This window comes from Penaeus japonicus, unplaced genomic scaffold (assembly GCF_977035675.1).
Source record: "Penaeus japonicus unplaced genomic scaffold, GWHDUDI00000001_assembly GWHDUDI00000011, whole genome shotgun sequence".
Classification (NCBI taxonomy): domain Eukaryota; kingdom Metazoa; phylum Arthropoda; class Malacostraca; order Decapoda; family Penaeidae; genus Penaeus; species Penaeus japonicus.
In genome coordinates this window covers 41,224,819-41,246,602 of record NW_028234413.1, presented here as the reverse complement: position 1 = coordinate 41,246,602, position 21,784 = coordinate 41,224,819, and the positions used below count along the sequence as shown (strand labels likewise).

Below are 21,784 nucleotides of genomic sequence, written 5' to 3'. Positions count from 1 at the left end.
CTGTACGAGAAGGCAGACCGGCTTCTCGACAATGCCCAAAGGAATATGGACTCGTTCACACATTCCCTGTCGCAGTTTCTCGCAGCAGGCGTGAAAGCCTTTGTTGAAATGGCAGAGGCTCACAGGAGAATGGGTGATAATACGTGAAGAAATGAGTGTATTGTGTGAATTTTGAGGAAAAGAATATATTTTAGTATGAAATAGCATTTAATTATTTTAAGATCATTTCTTTTAACCAATGCAAGGACAGTTTATATTTCCAATAAATATAAAATAAAAAGAAAGACATACAAAGTTGTTTTATTCAACAAACAAATTTATACAGTAAAAAAATAACAAGTACTGGGGAAAAATCTTGCATGCATCAACAAAAATCAATATCAAATGCATCATTAAGTAGAAAGAAGAAGAAGAAGAAAAAAAAAGGACAAACACCCACATACATACAATCATTAGAAAAAGAAATTCCATAGAAATGCCAGGTCCTGCAATTTCCTTTGGCCTTCCCTCCCTCCTCTCCCCTCTGCAGATCACTCAATATCCGAAGAACCTCCCCCTTCTTCTGATCAGAGCTTGATCGTAGAGTTATGCCGGAGGTCTTGTTAATTGCTGTGATGGAAAGATCACGTTGGTTGTGCCAGTGTCTGACTCATTTTATGTATATGAAAGCTTTTTGAAAAAAAGGAAAATGACTTCTTTTTTTTTCATTCACCAAACTATTGGAGTATTATATTGTTTTCAGTTCTTTCTTTTCTTAATATTGATATTATTATTAGGCATTCCAATCTTGCTGCTTGCTTGATGCTTCTCTGAATACTATATTTAATGAGCATTTTGCATTTAAGGTTTTAAGAAATAGAAGTTGTTATTATTTCATTTCATGTGACGTTAATAATCTCTTATCATGATAGAACATTAACATAGTATTTGAATTAATTGAGGTACCTAAACGCAGGATAAGGAATGTTACTGGATGTTGTTGATTGTGTTTTAAGCTGAGTTTTCTTTGTGTGTTTCAGCAGCATAGCATGAATAGCACCAAGAACTTCAAGTGTTCTTACTGCAATAAGGTGCTGAGCTGCAACCGCGATCTTGAGCAGCATGAAAGGATCCATACAGCCGAAAAGCCTTTCCAGTGTTCATTCTGCAGTAAAAGGTTCTCTGTTAAGAGCAACCATGTTGCCCACGAAAAAAAGCACACAGGAGATGCAAAGACCTATGATTGTTCGCAGTGTGGCAAGAAATTGTTCTCTAAACAGTCACTCAGAGCCCATGAACTGTTACACACAAATGAAAGGCCATATCAGTGTGCAGTTTGTGAGAAAGGATTCATTAACAAGAGGAGTCTCATTGAACATATACAGACACACGCACCTGAAAAGACACTTGAGTGTTCAGAGTGTGGGAAAAAATTCTACACAAAAAGAGGTTTGAAGAAGCATGTAGAATTACACACAAATGAGAAGAATTTCCAGTGTTCACAGTGTGAAAAAAGGTTTAACAACCGAGAAAAGTTGTCTAAACATAAAAAAATTCATACAGGTGAAAAAAAATATGTTTGTGCAGACTGTGGCAAAACTTTCCTTACAAAGAGCACTTTGAAGATGCATATATTACTTCACTCAGAAGACAAACCGTTCAAATGTTCATACTGTGATAAAGATTTTATAAGGAAGGTTGATATACAGAGACACACAAGAATACACACAGGTGAGATGCCATTTAGCTGCTCATATTGCAATAAAAAGTTCAGTTACAAAGGAAACTGTAAACAGCATGAAAATATTCACACCAGGAACAAACCCAATAAACGTCATACAAGGAACGGAAACTCAGACCTTGTAGAGCAGTCCGACAATTTATCGGCCTCAAAAACACCCAAGGGGAAGACGGCGGGTGAGAAGGCAACATCTCAGCTTCTACGTGAAGATGGCCGCACCTCAGAGGCCCCCCTGCAGGGAGAGAGTGTCACCCGCTCCCACCAGGTATCGGAAGAATCTCGCACTGAGGATAGTAACCTTGGTGCACAGGATGAAGAGCTCTCTGTAGCAGATGTTGATCTTGGTGTGCAAAATATCGATCTTAAGTTGCAGGAAAGTAGACTAAGTGTTGAAGGTAATGATCTTGATGTATCAGAAAGTAAAGGCGGTGTTCAAGACGATGGTCAGAATATTGATGTACCTCCAGGTTCGGTCGAAGTTGAACCACCATTTGAGTGTTCACAGTGTGAGGAAAAGTTCACAACCAAGGAGCGTTTAAGAAAGCATGAGAGAGGAAAACACATAAGCAAGAAGCCATCCCTTTGGTGCTCACAGTGTAAAAAGAAATGTATGACTCTGCAGGCATTAAGGCAGCATGAGATGAAGCACAAGATGGAGATGGAGATCGCTTGCCAGTACTGTGGTGAGAATATCCACCAGAGAGACGACTTTACAAAGCATGTCAGAGTTAATGGTAGTGATGAATATTTCAGATGCTCTTATTGCAGTCAAAACTTTGAAACAGAATGCAGCCTCAGGAATCATGTCAAAGTTGACCATGATATACAAGTGCTGGAGTGTCCCATCTGTGATAAAGAGTTCCTTGGGGAGTCTCAGTTGAAGGAACATGTTATGAGTCATTCAGGTGAGGAGAAGCAAGAACTTAAGGAACAATCCCCAAGCTCCACTATTCTATCAGAAGGCCAGGGAGAAGCAAACAGGGAATGCATGACTGACAAGACTTTATGTATTCCCCATGTAAGTATAAAACCTTCAGAAGGATTACTAAAGCTGCAGAGGCTGTCACCTTCCCAGCAGGTACAAAGTGGATCTCCTACAAAAGATGGTTCTTCTGATAACCTCAGTGCAAAGAGACACACAGATCTCCATAAGCCTTACCAGTGTTCTCATTGTGAGTGGAAATTCACCTATGCTTATGAACTGAGGTCTCACGAGGAGACTCATACACAAACAAAGAAATTTGTTTGCGTGCATTGTAATCAAAAGTTCACGTGTCTATTTAGTCTTAAGCGTCATATAAAAATTAGTACTAAAAATAATCCGTTCAAGTGCCCCAAGTGTGTTAAAACTTTTGAAATATATTGTTTACTAAGGGAGCACGTAAAAGTTCACAAGGATGAAAAAACATTCCAGTGTGCGCATTGTGATAAGAAATTCTTCACAAGTTCCAGGCTGATCCTACACAGCAAGGTGCATAACCTCAGGAGACTGCGAAAGAGGAAGCAGTATTTCAATAAGAGTGATCACCCTCCCAAGAAATCTCTTTCAGAAACAGTCACAGATGAAAGCCCATATTGGTGCTCACACTGTGAAGAAAAATTCATGTCGGAGGAGGAACTGATACAGCACGGGAAAATACACGTCAGTGACGCGGTTTACCAGTGTTCTCAGTGTAGGGTAAAATTCATCACAATACGGGAACTAAAACAACATGTGAAAATTCATCGAGATCTAAGTAAATTTGTGTGTCCACACTGTGATAAGAAGTTTTTTGATGAGGCCGACCTCCTGCAACATGTGAAAGTTAGTACTTACGGTAAAGAATTCAAATGCTATTACTGTGATGAATATTTCAAAACAAAATGCATTCTCGAAACACATGTAAAAAGTCACCGAAGTGACAAACCATTCCGTTGTTCACCCTGCAAGAAGAACTTTATTTGGAGATCTCAGCTGGACCACCATCTTGAAAGCCACAACAAAAATGAAAATAAGAAATGGGAAGATAAGCTGACCACGTTCTCAATTTTAAGAAATTGTCTGAGGAACGTGCGGAAGGAAGGGATCCAGAAGCAGACAGCGACTCAAAATCCTGTCAGTGATGACATTCCCGAAGCAGAACCCAAGGCACGAAAGTCCCCAGAGGCTGAGCAGGAATCAGAAGGATGTTCCATCAGTGTTCCTTGCAGTGAAGAAGACCTTCCAGCTTCAACAAGATTAAGGTTGCATGTGAGAGAGAAAAAAGCCCCTGTTGCAAGAAAGTCTTGTGTAAAAGAAGTTGAGGAAGGTTTTTGCTCCGGGGAGACTAGTAGTGAGGAAGATCTTCCACCATTAAGAATATCCCCTGAGTGTTCCAGCTCTGAGGAAAGCAGTAGTGAGGAAGATATTTCAGAAAGAACAGAATTTAGATCTCATGTGGAAGACCAACCAGAGTTTGAAGAAAGCATTAGTGAGGAAGATATTTCAGAAAGAACAGAATTAAGATCTCATGTGGAAGACCAACCAGAGTTTGAAGAAAGCATTAGTGAGGAAGATATTTCAGAAAGAACAGAATTAAGATCTCATGTGGAAGACCAACCAGAGTTTGAAGAAAGTAGAAGTGAGGAAGATATTTCAGAAAGAAGAGAATTAAGATCTCATGTGGAAGACCAACCAGAGTTTGAAGAAAGCATTAGTGAGGAAGATATTTCAGAAAGAACAGAATTAAGATCTCATGTGGAAGACCAACCAGAGTTTGAAGAAAGTAGTAGTGAGGAAGATATTTCAGAAAGAACAGAAATAAGATCTTATGTGGAAGATCAACCAGAGAAAAAATCTGGCTTAAAGGAGTTTGAGGAAAGTTCCAGCTCTGTGGAAAGTAGTAGTGAGGAAGATCTTTCAAAAGGAACAGAACTAGGAGGCGATCAACTAGAGGAAACAATGGACGGCCCCAAGCGTGTAGAGTGTGCCACCCCTCTCACTGAGTGCCAGCAGGAATGCCTAGCAGCCCTCATTTCTGAGCGGCAGTGCAGAAGCCAGGATGGTAAGCTCCTCGGCAAAGAGAAACAGGCCTGGGAAGAAGTGACGAGGAACTCCAATGCCACAAATCCCAGGCAAAAGCCGCATGACGGCGCCCAATTAAAAAGAGCTTGGGATCACGTCACACAAAGGTAAGGTTCAAATTATAAATTCTGTTTGCTTATGTTATTAAGAGAATAACACGCATTCAATAATCAGTTAGTCTTGGTACTTACACATGAAGCGCTATGGAAAGAAAACCATAGGCAACGAAACATTGCTTTTGGTGTTTATATTGTGATAAAATAATTAAAGAACGAAACAAATTTCATCAATTTGAACACATTATGGCAAGTGATCCTTCCGTGACCACCTTCTCCCTAAAGATTAGATAATGTTGAATTGCATATACATTTAAGGGCAGTGATGCAAGGCAATTCAATGCAAACATTGCCAATAAAAATGTAGGGTCAGTGCATAATTTTTAAGTTGTAGTATAAAGGTTATTACATAGTCATTTAATGTTATAGAGTAAGTTATGTATGTTGCAAGAATTGCAAAGGAATTGAAAAGGAAACTTCAAGTTGTTAGTCATATTTTTAAGAGGCCTCCATAGATTTAATACTGCCTCGCATATTTTTGGATTTTCATAATAGTGATATTAGCAGTAATAAAGATAACAATGATAGTAATAGTAATAATGATTAGGATAATAGTGATAGTATTAATGATGTTATTAGTAGTAGTCATAATAATGATGATAATGATAAAATTATTGTCAATAATTATGGTTAGAATGATGGTTTGATATAATGTATTATATTGATTGTAATTTTGGTTAATATTAATGATGACAATTATAGAAATATCAGTAATAATATATCTACTTTTATGGTTCTGTTTGCCCAGAATACATGTGTGTGTAGGTGTAGCCTAAAACTAAATAGTAATAAAAATAGTAAAATAATAGTAGTAATGATAATATTGATAAGAAATATAATAACAATGATTATAATGATAATGATCTTAAAAAAAAGTAAAATGTGGGTGATGTTCATCCACATCCTGATCACAGAAATTCAAATTTTCTCTCATATATAGTTCTTTTCAGTAAATCAGAATAGCTGTTTTATATCATCATATCATTTTTCAGAGTGATGGAAGAGGAGTCAAAGTTTTGCCGCAGTGTTGGTGCCACTGGGGGAGACCTGCCACCAGAGTATACAGCGGCCGTGACTCAGGCAAGGGAGATGATGGGACAGGAGTTGGCCATGAACAACAACTCCTGTGATTCCATGGCAATGCCCCAAGAAAGAGAGGATGATTTTGAGCCCATTCCCACCTCAGGTAGGATAAAAAGGCGAGGGGTTTTGGTATACTGTATTCACATGTGTAATACATCATCTTGCTTCCTTTTATTCAGTTATTTAGCTCTTTTTACTTGCTGACTGATCAATTCTGCTGTACATCATCCATGAAATAGTTCATTATAATCATTTATGATTTTCCTTTCAGCTGAAGTTACGGTCACCCCTGATATTGCCACCACAATGGACAACCACAGTCCATCAAGCTCCCTCTACCAACAGCATCAGCAGTCACCTCTTTACTCTTCCACTAATCTTTTTCTTTCATCTCTTCCTTGTCCTTCAACTTCTCCAAATTTTCATCTCCCTCAATCAGCACCTATCTTACCTTCTTCTCCTTCACCTACTTCCTGTCTTTCATCAGTTGTTCCTGTGCCTTCCACTCCAGTTGCTTCACACACACCTTCCCCACCAGTAGTTCCACCCACACCCTCCCCATCCGTAGTTCCACCCGAACCTTCCCAACTAGTAGTTCCACCCACACCCTCCCCATCCGTAGTTCCACCCGAACCTTCCCAACTAGTAGTTCCACCCACACCCTCCCCATCAGTAGTTCCACCCACACCCTCCCCACCAGTAGTTCCACCCACACCCTCCCCATCCGTAGTTCCACCCGAACCTTCCCAACCAGTAGTTCCACCCACACCCTCCCCATCCGTAGTTCCACCCGAACCTTCCCAACCAGTAGTTCCACCCACACCCTCCCCATCCGTAGTTCCACCTGAACCTTCCCAACCAGTAGTTCCACCCACACCCTCCCCATCCGTAGTTCCACCCGAACCTTCCCAACCAGTAGTTCCACCCACACCCTCCACATCAGTTCCACCCACACCATCCCCACCAGTAGTTCCACCCACACCCTCCCCATCCGTAGTTCCACCCGAACCTTCCCAACCAGTAGTTCCACCCACACCCTCCCCATCAGTAGTTCCACCCACACCCTCCCCATCAGTAGTTCCACCCAAACCTTCCCAACCAGTAGTTCCACCCACACCCTCCCACAGTTCCACCACACCTCCCACACCAGTAGTTCCACCCACACCCTCCCCATCCGTAGTTCCACCCGAACCTTCCCCACCAGTAGTTCCACCCACACCCTCCACATCAGTAGTTCCACCCGAACCGTCCCCATCAGTAGTTCCACCCACACCCTCCACATCAGTAGTTCCACCCGAACCGTCCCCATCAGTAGTTCCACCCACACCCTCCACATCAGTAGTTCCACCCGAACCTTCCCAACCAGTAGTTCCACCCACACCCTCCACATCAGTTCCACCCACACCGTCCCCATCCGTAGTTCCACCCACACCCTCCCCATCCGTAGTTCCACCTGAACCTTCCCAACCAGTAGTTCCACCCACACCCTCCACATCAGTTCCACCCACACCATCCCCATCAGTAGTTCCACCCACACCCTCCACATCAGTAGTTCCACCCAAACCTTCCCAACCAGTAGTTCCACCCACACCCTCCACATCAGTAGTTCCACCCGAACCTTTTCCACCAGTAGTTCCACCCACACCCTCCACATCAGTAGTTCCACCCACACCGTCCCCATCAGTAGTTCCACCCACACTCCCACCATATTCCACACCACACCTCCCACAGTAGTTCCACCCGAACCTTCCCCACCAGTAGTTCCATCCACACCCTCCACATCAGTAGTTCCACCCGAACCTTCCCAACCAGTAGTTCCACCCACACCCTCCCCATCCGTAGTTCCACCCACACCCTCCCCATCAGTAGTTCCACCCACACCCTCCCCATCCGTAGTTCCACCCGAACCTTCCCAACTAGTAGTTCCACCCACACCCTCCCCATCCGTAGTTCCACCCACACCCTCCCCATCAGTAGTTCCACCCACACCCTCCACATCAGTAGTTCCACCCGAACCTTCTCCACCAGTAGTTCCACCCACACCCTCCACATCAGTTCCACCCACACCATCCCCACCAGTAGTTCCACCCACACCCTCCCCATCAGTTCCACCCACACCCTCCACATCAGTAGTTCCACCCACACCCTCCACATCAGTAGTTCCACCCGAACCTTCCCCACCAGTAATTGCACCAATTCCCCCCCCACCAGTTGTGCCATACACACCTTCCCCAGTAACTTTTCCTTTGCCTGGCCCTTCTACTTCTCCCACTTCTCCCACTTCTCCCACTTCTTCACCCCACATTCCATCAACCAGCCAGTACGACCAAGCCTCCAGAAAAAGGAAATGCCAAAGTCTGGATGAGAGCTACCAGACTACTGAAGCTAGCCGAGATGACTGGCTACAAACAAAGAAAAGACTGCTGGAGGAGGAACATGCAGCGAAAATGAAGCTGTACGAGAAGGCAGACCGGCTTCTCGACAATGCCCAAAGGAATATGGACTCGTTCACACATTCCCTGTCGCAGTTTCTCGCAGCAGGCGTGAAAGCCTTTGTTGAAATGGCAGAGGCTCACAGGAGAATGGGTGATAATACGTGAAGAAATGAGTGTATTGTGTGAATTTTGAGGAAAAGAATATATTTTAGTATGAAATAGCATTTAATTATTTTAAGATAATTTCTTTTAACCAATGCAAGGACAGTTTATATTTCCAATAAATATAAAATAAAAAGAAAGACATACAAAGTTGTTTTATTCAACAAACAAATTTATACAGTAAAAAAATAACAAGTACTGGGGAAAAATCTTGCATGCATCAACAAAAATCAATATCAAATGCATCATTAAGTAGAAAGAAGAAGAAGAAAAAAAAAATGGACATAAACACATACATACGAGCATATACAATCATTAGATAAAAAAAGACAAATGGACAGACAAACACCCACATACATACAATCATTAGGAAAAGAAAGACACGTACAAGAAAATATAAATGCAGCTACCAATCGAAAGCTTAGAAAAAATTCTCAATTACAAAATTTCTATGATTATTATCTTCTTGAATATTTTGAGGCCTAAGGTAAATCTGGTAAATCCAGAGCAAGTCTGTGGCATCCTGCAATATTATGCAAAACAGCACATGCTATGATGATTTCTGATGTTTTCAACTTGTTCTTCACAGGTACTGAAACGACAGCCCACCACCTCTTGAGGACACCAAACGCCCTCTCTGTTAAATTTCTAGTTCCTACGTGAATTGAATTATAATTACTCTGCTTCCCAGGCCTTGGATTAAGAATTGAGGTTAATGAAAGATTTACATGTGCATGACTCGTATGATTGGTTGTCACTTGCATACTAACAGATTGTTGTAAGCATAGTATATAGAAATTTACTTCATTTAACATAATAATTGAAAAAAAATTATATATTTTAGTGTGCAAAAGTTCAGGCTTACATCTATCTAAAGACACCTAATATCCCTAAGAATAATTGACATAGAGAGAGAGAGAGAGAGAGAGAGAGAGAGAGAGAGAGAGAGAGAGAGAGAGAGAGAGAGAGAGAGAGAGAGAGAGAGAGAGAGAGAGAGAGAGAGAGGCTATGCTGATCTGCAACATGGCAATAAAAACAAATTAATAGATCTATAGTGGAAATTTCTCCTAAACAATTATTCATAACTTTACATATCAATCAACCATATTATCTAAAATTGCAGCTATTCCTGACATATACCTTATCAATTTATGAAAAACATTAATACTAATACTAAAACAATAACACTGCAGTCCTTTCAAGTCTATGAATAAGATATTGCTACGCCAGTGGGTCTTTGTCTCTGTGCGAAACATGTGTTACTAATAAAATGATGTAAGCTGGACAAACATGACGCAACGTCTGGGCAGGAGCAGCGGAGGAACGAGGCCAGGACAGACGCAGTTAGCTGCTGCCCCTGGGAAGACCTCGCGTGTGCCCCTTGTGACCTGATATACTTTGTTGCCCTGTTATAAGCTGTATTGTGCAGTGTGATGTGCTGCTTACCCCCCTGTATGGTGCCTATAGAAAAGTGTACGGGTAAAGAACTAGTGTAAATAAAGGAAAGACTGTTATTGTGTGTTTATTTCGTGCCCTGCCTCTCCACGTGGCGTTTCCCCTCGTGGTGTTCTGGGACGCTGTGGTGTTCGGTGCCTCTTGGAGCTGTTCTGTGTTCACGACCCTGTGGTTATCACGCCGTCTGCCTAGCCTGCCTCGTGTTGGTGGCAGATAGACGAGGCGGCCGGCGTAACAATATGTACCCATATATGAGTTTACACTGGATACTATGCAGGTTTATGTGAAGCACATGGATATGCCATTAGTGCTTCTTAACAAATTAGGTATTGGAAAGAAAACTTATGACACATACTGGTGCACAAGAGGGTTAAGTGTGAGTAAAGAAACAGAGAAGACTATAATATTAATTAACATAAATAAATGACCAAAGATTCACCAGAATGCTTAGTAATGGTTCTCAATATAAGAATGCCATAGCAAACCAATTATAAAGGGCCAAGAACATCAGCCTTAATATTCTCTGATTGATATATGAATATATTACAAAACTTTTTTCCCTTAGTCTCTATTAGTGTGGCTAATATTACTGCTATCTTGGTCAACCTTCTTTAATTAAGTCCTAAATTATATGCATGGATAAAAACCTATTTCAAGCATACTGTGAAATCTAATTATAATTGTTTTAGTGGAATACACTTGAGCAGAGAACATTAGCTTAAAAAGGACGATTTCTTTTGAAGACACTTGAGTGGAGAACATTAGCTTAAAAAGGACGATTTCTTTTGAAGACACTTGAGTGGAGAACATTAACTTAAAAAGGACGATTTCTTTTGAAGACACTTGAGTGGAGAACATTAACTTAAAAAGAACGATTTCTTTTGAAGACACTTGAGTGGAGAACATTAACTTAAAAAGGACGATTTCTTTTGAAGACACTTGAGTGGAGAACATTAACTTAAAAAGGACGATTTCTTTTGAAGACACTTGAGTGGAGAACATTAGCTTAAAAAGGACGATTTCTTTTGAAGACACTTGAGTGGAGAACATTAGCTTAAAAAGGACGATTTCTTTTGAAGACACTTGAGCGGAGAACATCAGAGTTCTTCTTTTATAGAGTTTTAGACTTTTGATGTCTATATCCCTTAGATCCAATTTTCTTAGGACCTTCTTGTGTTCTTGTGACTTAAATCTATCAGTTTTGATCTATGAAAAAAGATCTTCATATGCCTTAGAATGTAATACTTCTTAACTGGTGGTTGGTAGGCTCCTGTAATTAATAAAGATGTCAGGATTGTTTATATATTATTATTTTAGTGTATCAAGTAGTTTCACTCTGTGTGAATTAAATCTTGGACATTGGAGTGTTAAGTGTTCTAAATCTTCATCTGCATGCAGGATCAGTTTCCATTCTGAGTCTGTGTAAATGTTGTTTTAGTCTTGTATGTTTAGTTAGGATTCTTGACAGACATGCATCCAACTTTCTATTTTTGGCTCTAGACCATGGTCGGGGGCTGTTATTTTTGAGGAAATAGTTTTTTTAGGGATAAAGCTTTGGTTTAGTTGTTCTTCCCAATTATTTTGTTTTTTGTGTATTATTTCTTTTATGATGTTGTTTTTGTCTTTCGTTGGTGAGCCTTCTTGGCTGCAAGGTCTATTATTTCATTACCTTTTATGTTTTTGTGTGATGGTATTCACTGTATTGTTGTGTTTAGATTTTGGTCTTTGTTTAACGTGTATAACAGCTGTTGTATTTCATATATGATTTGTTTGTAATTTTTTTATTTATGATCTTTTATGAGCTGCATTGCCGAGTCTGTGAATATTACTGTTTGTTAATTTGTTGTTTTGGATGTATTTCAAACCTTTCTTTATCGCAAAAAGTTCTGCGTTTGTGATTTGTATGTTTTTTGATAGTTTCCAGATTGTTATTATGTTTGTTTCTTGTATGTATATATATTGCTTCTGATGTGGAGTTAGGTTTTTTAAATTTTGGATCCATCTGTGAATATTTTCAGGTGGTTTATGTATTTTGTACTTTCTATTTCTCGAAATTGGTTTATAATTATCTGATGAGGAAGATTTTTTTTTTGTGAAATTGTTCATAAAGTGTTTTATGTGCTTGGAAATGTCATCCCATGGTGGAATGGGAGATATATTTGGTATGATGCTTATTTTTAGGTTCACTTTTATTTCTTTGAAAGTTCTTTTGGTTCTATGGACTAACGTCCTTTTATCTGTAGTGGGGTTGTATTCTTTTATATCTAGATGTGTTAATCCTTTTATGGGCATGTTTTCTGTTGTTGTTGTTTTTTCTAATATCTTTATCATCTGTTTACATTTTAGTTCTCTTATCCTGACTGTTATGGGGGATTTGTTTGTTAATGAATATTGGGGTGGATTTAAAACATCCTGTGGCCAATCTTAAAGCTGTATTTTATACTGTAAATTTCTAGTTTTTTTTTTTCTTAATTATTGGCAGTTATTGGCGACCTGCAGGTGGTGCTGGCAAGGGCCTTCGAGTTCAAGGCCTTCTTGAAGGCAAACAGTGCCCAAGGGGCGGCCGCCCAGAACCGATGTGACCTCGGGCTGGAAGGTGAAAATGAAGTCAATGTCAGGCAAGGTGAGCCTGTACAGATTCCACAGCTCATGTTGGGGCTGAGGTGAGAAAGGGCACAGGTGCAGTCGGTGTCCGAGGGAGCGGAGAGTGCGTCCCCTCAACCGGCTGGATTCTAATGCCTTCCAGCAGTGCTGCAAGGACAGTGGCAGGTCTGGTCACCACCTTAGTGCCTGTCCCTAAGTTAAAGAAGTGGTGCAGGCGGAAAAGTCAGACAGGCTGGAGAAGGAGGCCGAAAACCAGCTGTCCTCAGTTCCTGGACCCAAATTGTAGGCTGCAGTCGAACAACCAGCATGATGCATGTGGAGGGCTCAGTAGATAGGAAACCATGTTGCCTTTGGCTAAGAAGACTTTAGCGTGGCCTGACATGTTGGCCACTATGCGACCTCCAGACACACCACAGAGGCTGTGTGGCGTCACGGGGGATTGTGTGCAGCTCAAGGGGCCAGTGGAGGCTCGTCTTGACGTGGGCAGCGCGGTGCAGCGGCTGCCAGTGTACGTCGCCGATCTGGACGAGCCATGCTTGCTGGGCCTTGACTACCTGACGCAGAGTAAGTGTGTGTCGATCTTGGACAGAAGTTGGTGAGGGTGCGAGGTGAAGATGTGCCCTTGCTTCTGGAGGTTGACTGTTCAGAGGTAGTTACGATTGAGTGACTATCATGAGAGATTCATAGAGTGGAAGGCATGGTGGAGCTTATTGAAAACCTGCAGATGGGTGATGACATAGCAGTCGGGCGGAGTCTTGTTGGAGCGGGAGATGAGTGAGCTATGGTGCTGGTGGCTAACAGCTTCAAAGAGGAATGGAAGGAGCCCGCTGGTGCCAAGCTGGGCACCTGTGAGCAAATGGAGCACTTAGATGAATCGTCAGAGAGACTGGTGGATGTGCATGACAAGTGCATGAAAAGTTCGAGGTGGCCGGCCAGGCCATGAAGTAGACCCACAACTTGCACATGAGGGAAGTGAGGTACAACGTGGGTGACAGAGTGTGGCTGCATAGCCCCTGCTGGAAGAGAGGGCTCTCGCCGAAGCCACTATCAGGGCCGTAAATAGTGCCAGCGGCCCTCTCTGACGTCACCTACCGTATTCGCTGAGGGCGGAAATGGCCGGCTGTTGTCTACGTGGACCGGATGTGGTGTTACCACGGGCCGGGGCAGTACTCCTGAGGCCGCCGTGAAGAGAGGATGACGTAAGCCCTAGCAGCGGCGATGAGGACGTGGCAGACGCTGACGGAGATGTGGACGAGTATTTGGATGGTGAAGGCAATACGGCAGACGTCAAAGGCGACCCTGAGCCAGGTCTTGGAGCTGGAGATGCCCCTCTGGGTGTCACCGCCTACCTGCCGCCTACGACCCCGGCGGGAGCAACGAAGGCCGCGCTGGATGAAAGAGATTTGTGTTGTTTCTGAGAACTAATTTTCTCTACGTTTTGATTTGTTTATTTCGTTTTTAGGTATTTCGGAGCAGATGGGTCGTCTGCTTTAGTAGGGAGGGGATAGTGTTACACCAGTGGGTCTTGTACTGTGTAGTGTAATGTGCTTGTTCCCCTTGTATTGTGCCCATGGGATGGTGTGGTGTGCGAAGAACTTGTGTAAATAAAGGAAAGACTAGTGTTATTGTGCTTCCTTCGTGCCCTGCCCCGCTTCACGGTGTTTCCCCTCGTGGTATTGTGGGCCGTTGTGGTATTAGGTTCCTCTTGTAGCTGTTCTGTGTTCATGACCCTATGATTAAGCATGCCACCTGCCTAGCCTGCCTGGTGTTGGTGGGTAGAAGGTGGGGGTGGTGTAACAATATCGTTGTGTCATCTACGTATATCATTCTGCGTATATTACTCTGTTGGGAGTTTCAGGTCTGTCAATATAATTTTAAATAAAGTTGGACCTTCTGCGGTCACTTTCGCCTTGTGGGACTCCACTTGAGAATTTGCCTTGTGTTGAGCTCTGATTACCTATTTTGATTACATAAGTTCTTTCTTTTTACAACGATTGTGGGTCCGTTTTAATATGATTCCTGTAATTCCTAATTTTGCCATTTTTATTAATATTGCATCGTGGTTAACATTGTCAAAAACTTTTTTCTAGATCCATGCATGCTACAAGTGCATATGTCTTGTCTTTGAATGCTTTGTTTATGTGCATATCTATTGTATGTAAAGCATCTGTTGTGCTTCTGTCAGATCTTTGTCTAATATCTTATTTTGTTCAATCCACCAGTTCAAAAGTCTTGTAATTATTCCTTCAGATAGTTTGCCAATACATGATATTCTGCTTATAAATCTGTAAGATTTTGGTTTTTCTGTTTTTTGTTTGGTTTTGACAATGGGTTTACTATTGTGTTTTTTACATTGAGTTGGATATGTTCCCTTAGATCAAGGATGGTTTAATAATTTCAGTTAGCATTCAAAAATATTGTTTGGTGCATTTTTGTAGAGTTCATAGGAACTTCATTTGGTCCATATGCTTTATTATTTTTAGTGTTGTTTAACACTGCATTTAATTCTGCAATCGTCATTTTATTTTTAAAGCCTTTTGTGTCTGGGAGTTCAAATAAGCTTTTTCTTTCTGTTTCAGTTAGTTGTTTTTTTCACAAACTACTCTTTGGAATTCATCTTTGAATAATTCTACCTACATTGATCTGTCTGACATAGGTTGGTTGATAGTGATTATTGGGTAGTCCAACCTTGATGTCTTGCCATTCTTCTTTTTTTAAATGAATTTCCATATCATTTTTGGAGGGGTTAAGCTGAGAGAATTGCTAAAGTTTTCCCAGGATTTCGTTTGTTTTTTTCTGTATACTTTGTTTCGTTTTTGCTAATGTTTTATAATCCGTTTGGGTTTCCTTACTTGGGTTTTCCTCCATTTATTATAAACTTTATTTATTTTTTATTATTTAATTACATTTGTCATTTAACCATGGCTTGTTTGGTTTATCTTTTATGTTTTGACTTCCGAATTTAAAGTATTTTTTCTCCTGTAATTCTATTAATTTCTCTGGAGAGCTTATATCTATTACATCTTTAGTATTTAATTCTTTGTTATAGTCTATCCATCCCTCTTTTTAAAATCTCCATTTCTTTTCTTTCGGTTGTTGTAATTTTGGTTGTATCTTATATTAATGATCACTGGAAGATGATCACTGGTTAGGTGTGGTCCTGTACTTATTTTAAAGTGACTAAGGGTTGGAGTCCCCTATTGTTGTTTCTTTTGAATTTCTTGAGTCTATTCTTGTGGTTTGGCCAGGTGGGGTTGATAATATTAAATTATTTTTGTTTAGGAAGTCAAAATATTTCTTCCAGTTTTGTTTGCTAGTTTTGCATTTAACTTTGGATTCTATTTAAGGATGGTGACTGTTAAGTTTCTTATTATTAGTTTTGGTTCTCCTAATTGTTCTGCGTTGTATTCTATTTCTTTTGTTTCTATTTTGTTACAAGGATTATATATTAAAAGTGTATTCAGCCATTTATCTTTATAATTAATATTTAATCCTAGTGTTTCTATTTTATGCTTAAATCTGTCTCCTAAATATAATACTTTTAAATTGTGAATTACTCTTTACGCAGAAAGCTAATCGTCCTTTCACTTGATCTGTTCTACCTTTTCTGATTATTTCATAATTAATTAATTCATTATAATTTTTTTTTTTTTTTTTTGTAAATTAGGTGGTTTAATTCTGTTTGTTTAGTATTGATCTTGCATTCCAAAGAAATATTTTCTCCATAGAGATATTGCATTATTGCTTTTATTGTTGAGGCCAAGTTTTTTATTTTTCAGTTATTATTTCTGTCATTGAGTTGTCGGTCTTCATACTACTTATTAATTTTGTTACTGCACTGAAAATTTCTTTGGTAGTTGTCGGGCAGAGAAATGTAAACAAATCCTGGAAATCGCTTGAGAGCTCTTAAAAAAAAAAAAAATAATAATAATAATAATAATATGAGTCACATTATTCAGGAACACCATTTGTATGCTGTCATTTTATCATTTTCTCTTCCAGCTATATGAAAACTAACGTTTTGCAAGAAAAAAATTGTTATGCCAATTTTTCTCCTTCGCAAAAGGTCTTCATATGGGTACCCCCGTCTGGCGAATGTACTCCGATAGAGGTCCGCAATTCCATCATTTGGTGCTCATCAGCCAGAAAATCTGTTATTGAGGTTTCCAAAAGTTCTATCTCAGATGAGGCTAGTAGTGAGAAAGATCTTCCAGCACCAACAGAATCAAGAACCCACGGAGGAGAAGGTCAACCCGAGAACAAAACCACTGCCGATAGAAAATCCCATTTAGGCCAAATGGAGGTCCAGGAAGAGAAGACTAGTAGGGACGAAGATCTTGCTGCTCCAACAGCTTTAAGAATGACCCTCTGCCAAGGACTTTTTTTTTTTTTTTACTTTGACGAGTTTATTGAGACATGTGATTACGTACATCTCAAAAGGATGAGGTAACATAGGTTATCCTCACCCCAATCTTAGTCCCTCTTTGGGCTCACATATATTTTACAAAACCTTACAGCTATGTCAACATGTTGAAATATATACAGAGCAAAAGACGGGTCATCACAAGCATACACAATTAAATGTTTACATATCAGGAGAACGATGGTCGACCAAAGGAAAGCACTGCTGATACAAGAGGGTCTCCTGTAAAGGACTTTCAGCTCCAGGAACACCTTGAGGCAAGGGAAGCTACAGAAGACTGGAGGGTTTTTGTTTCCATCTTGATAGAGAATTTAGAATGGTCTCTGAAGCGCCAGCAACCAAAAGGAAAACGGAGGAAACCAAGGATTGGTTCTTGATAAATGTACAAAAATATATGAAAATAATTACAGAAAATTATTTGCTACAAATGTAAAAAAAAATATTTAAATAATAAAATTTATTGAATTAAAACTGTTTCCAAGGATTGGCTCTTGATAAATGTACAATATATATATATGAAAATGATTACAAAAAAATATTTGCTACGAATGTTAAAAGATTTATTGAGATAATAAAATTTATTGAATTAAAACTGTTTCCTGAACTTGCTTTTTTTTTTTTTTTTTTTTTTTTTTTTTTTTTTTTTTTTTTTTTTTTTTTTTTTACCCTGATCCTTAATTCATTCTCAGAAAGTAGATCATCTAAAATAAGATTAAATTAAGAAAATACCTTAAAATTCAAAAACACATTCACAACTTCACAATGTGTTATCTTGGTGTCCTGTATCATTCTTTGCTATTTATGAGTAAAAAAAAAATCACCAAATATACACAAAAGACTTGTATTAAAATCATAAAAGAAGAGAAATGGCTGATGTGTTCAATAGATACGTCAATGTGCACAGGTGTTCGTCCTCGCCTGTGTCTCTATGGCTACAGCTGTGCCTATAAAGGTAAAGTTTGGAAAAAATTATGGAAATTCAATGAACGATAGGAGAGGAGTATTTAAAGCGTCATAAAAGGTAACAGTTTAACCCTTAGGTAATATAAATTGGTAGTAGATGAGTTTTGGGCGATGTGACCCCATAAAACGAGGCTGACCAAAATAGTTTCTTGGGTAAATAAAACAAATTAACGATTACCAAACACGAAAAAGAACAATATAGAAAAAAAGAAAAAGATATCCTTTTAATATTCATTATATCCATTGTCCCTGTTATCCGACCAGTTTACATGATGCTCCATGCATGAAGTCTCAGGATGTAAAGTGACCGCCATGTCAAAATTATGGTATTATCCTTCATGCACAGGTCATGCGAGAGGAAACGTCTGGGTAGCGAGAGCAGGCGGGCAGGGAATCGTCCAGAGTCTCCCTAGTCAATCGAGTAGCCAAAGATATAATCTATGTTTACTAATTAAGAATCAAAGCAGTGGCGTGTCGTGTCTTTGTTTTGACACGAGTGACCAAAAAGGGTCGCTGATTCATGCTTGGGAGGCACGAAGTAGAAGCACAGACTGATTCCCACACTCACACGCTCTTCGGGCAGAGCAGCGTTGATATAACTTTTTTATCAGCACTACCCTTGGCTACTTTAATTACTGATATTAATGCCGTGCCGTCTCAGCGTGGAGCTTGCAGTAATATGCAACGTAATGCATATATGACTCGAAGGTTTCCGTTGCTGGCGAGTGCTATGACTTAAAGTGAGAGAGTTGCATATGAAAGTAAAGGCTTTTTAATCGTTTTGTAAAGAAACATGAAACGGAAAGCCTCTCGCCCTCTCCCTCCCTTCCTTCCTCTCTCCCTCCCTCCCTCTCTCTCTCTAACTCCTCCCTCCCTCCCTTCCTTCCTCCCTCCCTCCCTCCCTCCCTCTCTCTCCCTCTCACCCTCTCTCCCTCCCTCCCACCCTCCCTCTCTCTCTCTCCTTTCCCTCCCTGCCTCCCTCCCACCCTCCCTCTCTCCCTCCCTCCCTCCCCACCTCCCTCCCTCCCCTCCCTACCTCCCTCCCTCCCCTCCCTCTCTCCCTCCCTCCCTCGCACACTCACCGAACACAGTGAGCGGCAGTAAGCACGTGCATGGCGGACACCAGAACTCCCTCCCTCCCTCCCTCCCTCCCTTCCTCTCCCCCTCTCTCCCTCTCTCCCTCCCTCACCAGAACTCCACCGCAGAACTGTCGTATTTCCGGAAGGTCTTGTTCATCGTCCTCAACCTCGTCATAGTCGTCGACGCCATAATAGTCATCGTCGAGGGTGAGAAGGGCAACCATCCAAGGTCATTCATCAACGGTAGCTTCCTTGCCTCCTACTATACGGTTGATGGTTCGTGTGTGGTTCTCGCAGACTGGTAGAGGGAGGAAGAGGGAGTGTGAGAGAGCCTCGTATTGGTTCTTTGTTTATATTTATGATTCGGTGATGATAATAACAAAAGGTTCGAGTCTGGTACTTGTTCTTTGTTTATATTTAGGATTCGGTGATGATAATAACAAAAGATTCGAGTCTGGTACTTGTTCTTTGTTTATATTTAGGATTCGATGACGATAATAACAAAAGATTCGAGTCTGGTATTGGTTTCTTGTTTGTATTTAGGATTCGGTGATGATAATAACAAAAGGTTCGAGTCTGGTATTGGTTCTTTGTTTATATTTAGGATTCGGTGATGATAATAACAAAAGGTTCGAGTCTGGTATTGGTTCTTTGTTTATATTTAGGATTCGGTGATGATAATAACAAAAGGTTCGAGTCTGGTATTGGTTCTTTGTTTATATTTAGGATTCGGTGACGATAATAACAAAAGGTTCGAAATAGTACCTGGTTTCGTGTGGTTCAAGAAGAATGGTACTGGGAAGGGAAATAACCTGGAGAAATAACCTGATTTTTAAGGTTATTCTCTTATGTAGAATTGTGAATTTTTGAGAATGATAATAACAAGAGTCGATTTTAGGTAGAATTGGGGGCCTATTTTCACGTGGTTTTCGTGGAATGGCAGAGAGAAAGCGAATACATTTTGGTTATTGTTTAATCATAATTATGATTACAAAGATAGTAATAGTGATGATAAGGATGATAATGATGATGATGAATAATGATAGTGATTATGATAATAACAATAATAATAAAAACAAATTTAAGCTGGAAAATATGTTTCTTTTTCATGAGGTGTCCATGGAGATAGAGAATGAGAAAATTGTTTATTTGATAATGATCATTGAACCATAAAAGAAAATTATTCTTTCTAATCAAAGTGTGTATTAAGGACTAAATAATGGTGATAATGCTGGAAAATGGCGAAAGAGAATGCTGTTGACAGCTTTTAGAAAATTAAATAAATCGCTAAAACAGAGAGAGAAAGAGAGAGAGAGAGACTGAGATAGAGAAAGAAAGAAAGAGAGAGCAAGAGAGAGAGAGAAAGAAATAGAGAGAGCGAAAGAAAGAGAGAAAGAAAGAGAGAGAGAAAGACAGAGAGAGACAGAGAGAGAGAAGAGAGAATGAGAGAGAGAGAGAGTAGAGGCTGTAATCTACAACTTAAATAGCGATTATTCACATCTAAAGAAATAGTAACTTACACACTGTATAGTTCGTTGCAGGAGGAGAAGGGTGAAGTTGCTGAGGGTGAAATTACAACCAGATTCATGCCATATCAACACAGTCTGTATGGATTGTGTGACTCAAAAATAGTCATGCTTATTTTATAGTAGTTTAAGAGAGAAAAATGTCAGATTTTAATGAAGGCAAATGTGAACACGTTTTAAAAACCCCTATACTATTAAAATTATTCATTTTGATCTTATTACAAGTAGGGAGTGACAAAAGTGTGAATATGAATAATTCATTTCTTAAAGTAAAATGTGGCATTACCGTTTTTAGTACACTTTTAGAGTCAAACAATTCTAAAGAAATTATCAATTACAAATTTTCCCAAGCTAGATAATTCACACAGTATGAAACTGTCACTCGGATAATAAAAACATAATCAGTTGTCTCGAAGAATTTCACTTGAACCTTTCTAGATTTCATTTACCAATTCTGTTAATTAATCGCATTCCTCTTCCTGATGATTCCTATTCCATCATAAACACCCCCCCAAAAAAAAAAATAATAATAATAATAATAATAACAGATAAATAAATAAGTAAATAAAATAAAAAATAGAATAATAATAATAAATAAAAAACACTTATAAAAGTCCATACTTAAAATAAATACAAGCATGCTTCAGAAAAGCTTCGATGCTGACAAAGGAAGCTGTTTCGAAACACTGGTTCACTGGAACGCACGAGCCTTCGCTTCCAAACGGTATGATGCATTTTGTTTTCTTTTCATAGAGGAAGAGAAAGAGATAAAGCCTTTATAACTCTTTTGTTTTTTGGAGATGGGAAAGGGGTAGGTGGTTTAGTGAAGTGATTTTAGGTAGATGGCACGAGTTTGCGAAGGGTGGTTGTGTAGAAAAAAAGGTTTAAACGAGAAGGAATAATTTTCACAACATGAGAGTTTTTGTTTTTGTTTTTGTCGTGTTTCTGATTACTCCGTCTTCAGAATAACATTAAATCGAAATATGATAATAACATCTTTTGTGTTGTGAAAATTATTCCGTCTCATTTATACTTTTTTTCTACATTTGACGGGTGGTTGTGTCATAGACTCTGCAGGTTGAGTTTTGTGAAAATGTTCGTTTCGGATATTTGTCCTTTTGTCCTAACCTATTAATTATCATTATTCATTTTTTTTTTTTTTTTGTCGGTCCATT

At 39.7% G+C, this 21,784-nt stretch overlaps 1 protein-coding gene across 1 annotated transcript; it reads left to right on the top strand.

The window, feature by feature from the left end:
- The first annotated feature begins 904 nt into the window (after positions 1–904).
- LOC147471048 (uncharacterized) lies at positions 905–17,512 on the top strand. The gene is made up of 16 exons (XM_086541462.1): positions 905–4,870; positions 5,872–6,065; positions 6,234–7,111; positions 7,650–7,773; positions 8,096–8,548; positions 9,149–9,210; positions 10,292–10,394; positions 10,580–10,588; positions 11,413–11,436; positions 12,497–12,677; positions 12,761–12,900; positions 13,024–13,213; positions 13,420–13,524; positions 13,829–14,023; positions 16,621–16,940; positions 17,207–17,512. Exons 1-16 carry the CDS (start codon positions 1,029–1,031, stop codon positions 17,416–17,418), a joined length of 7,032 nt encoding a protein of 2,343 aa, XP_086397588.1. The 5' UTR covers positions 905–1,028; the 3' UTR covers positions 17,419–17,512.
- Positions 17,513–21,784: the final 4,272 nt, after the last annotated feature.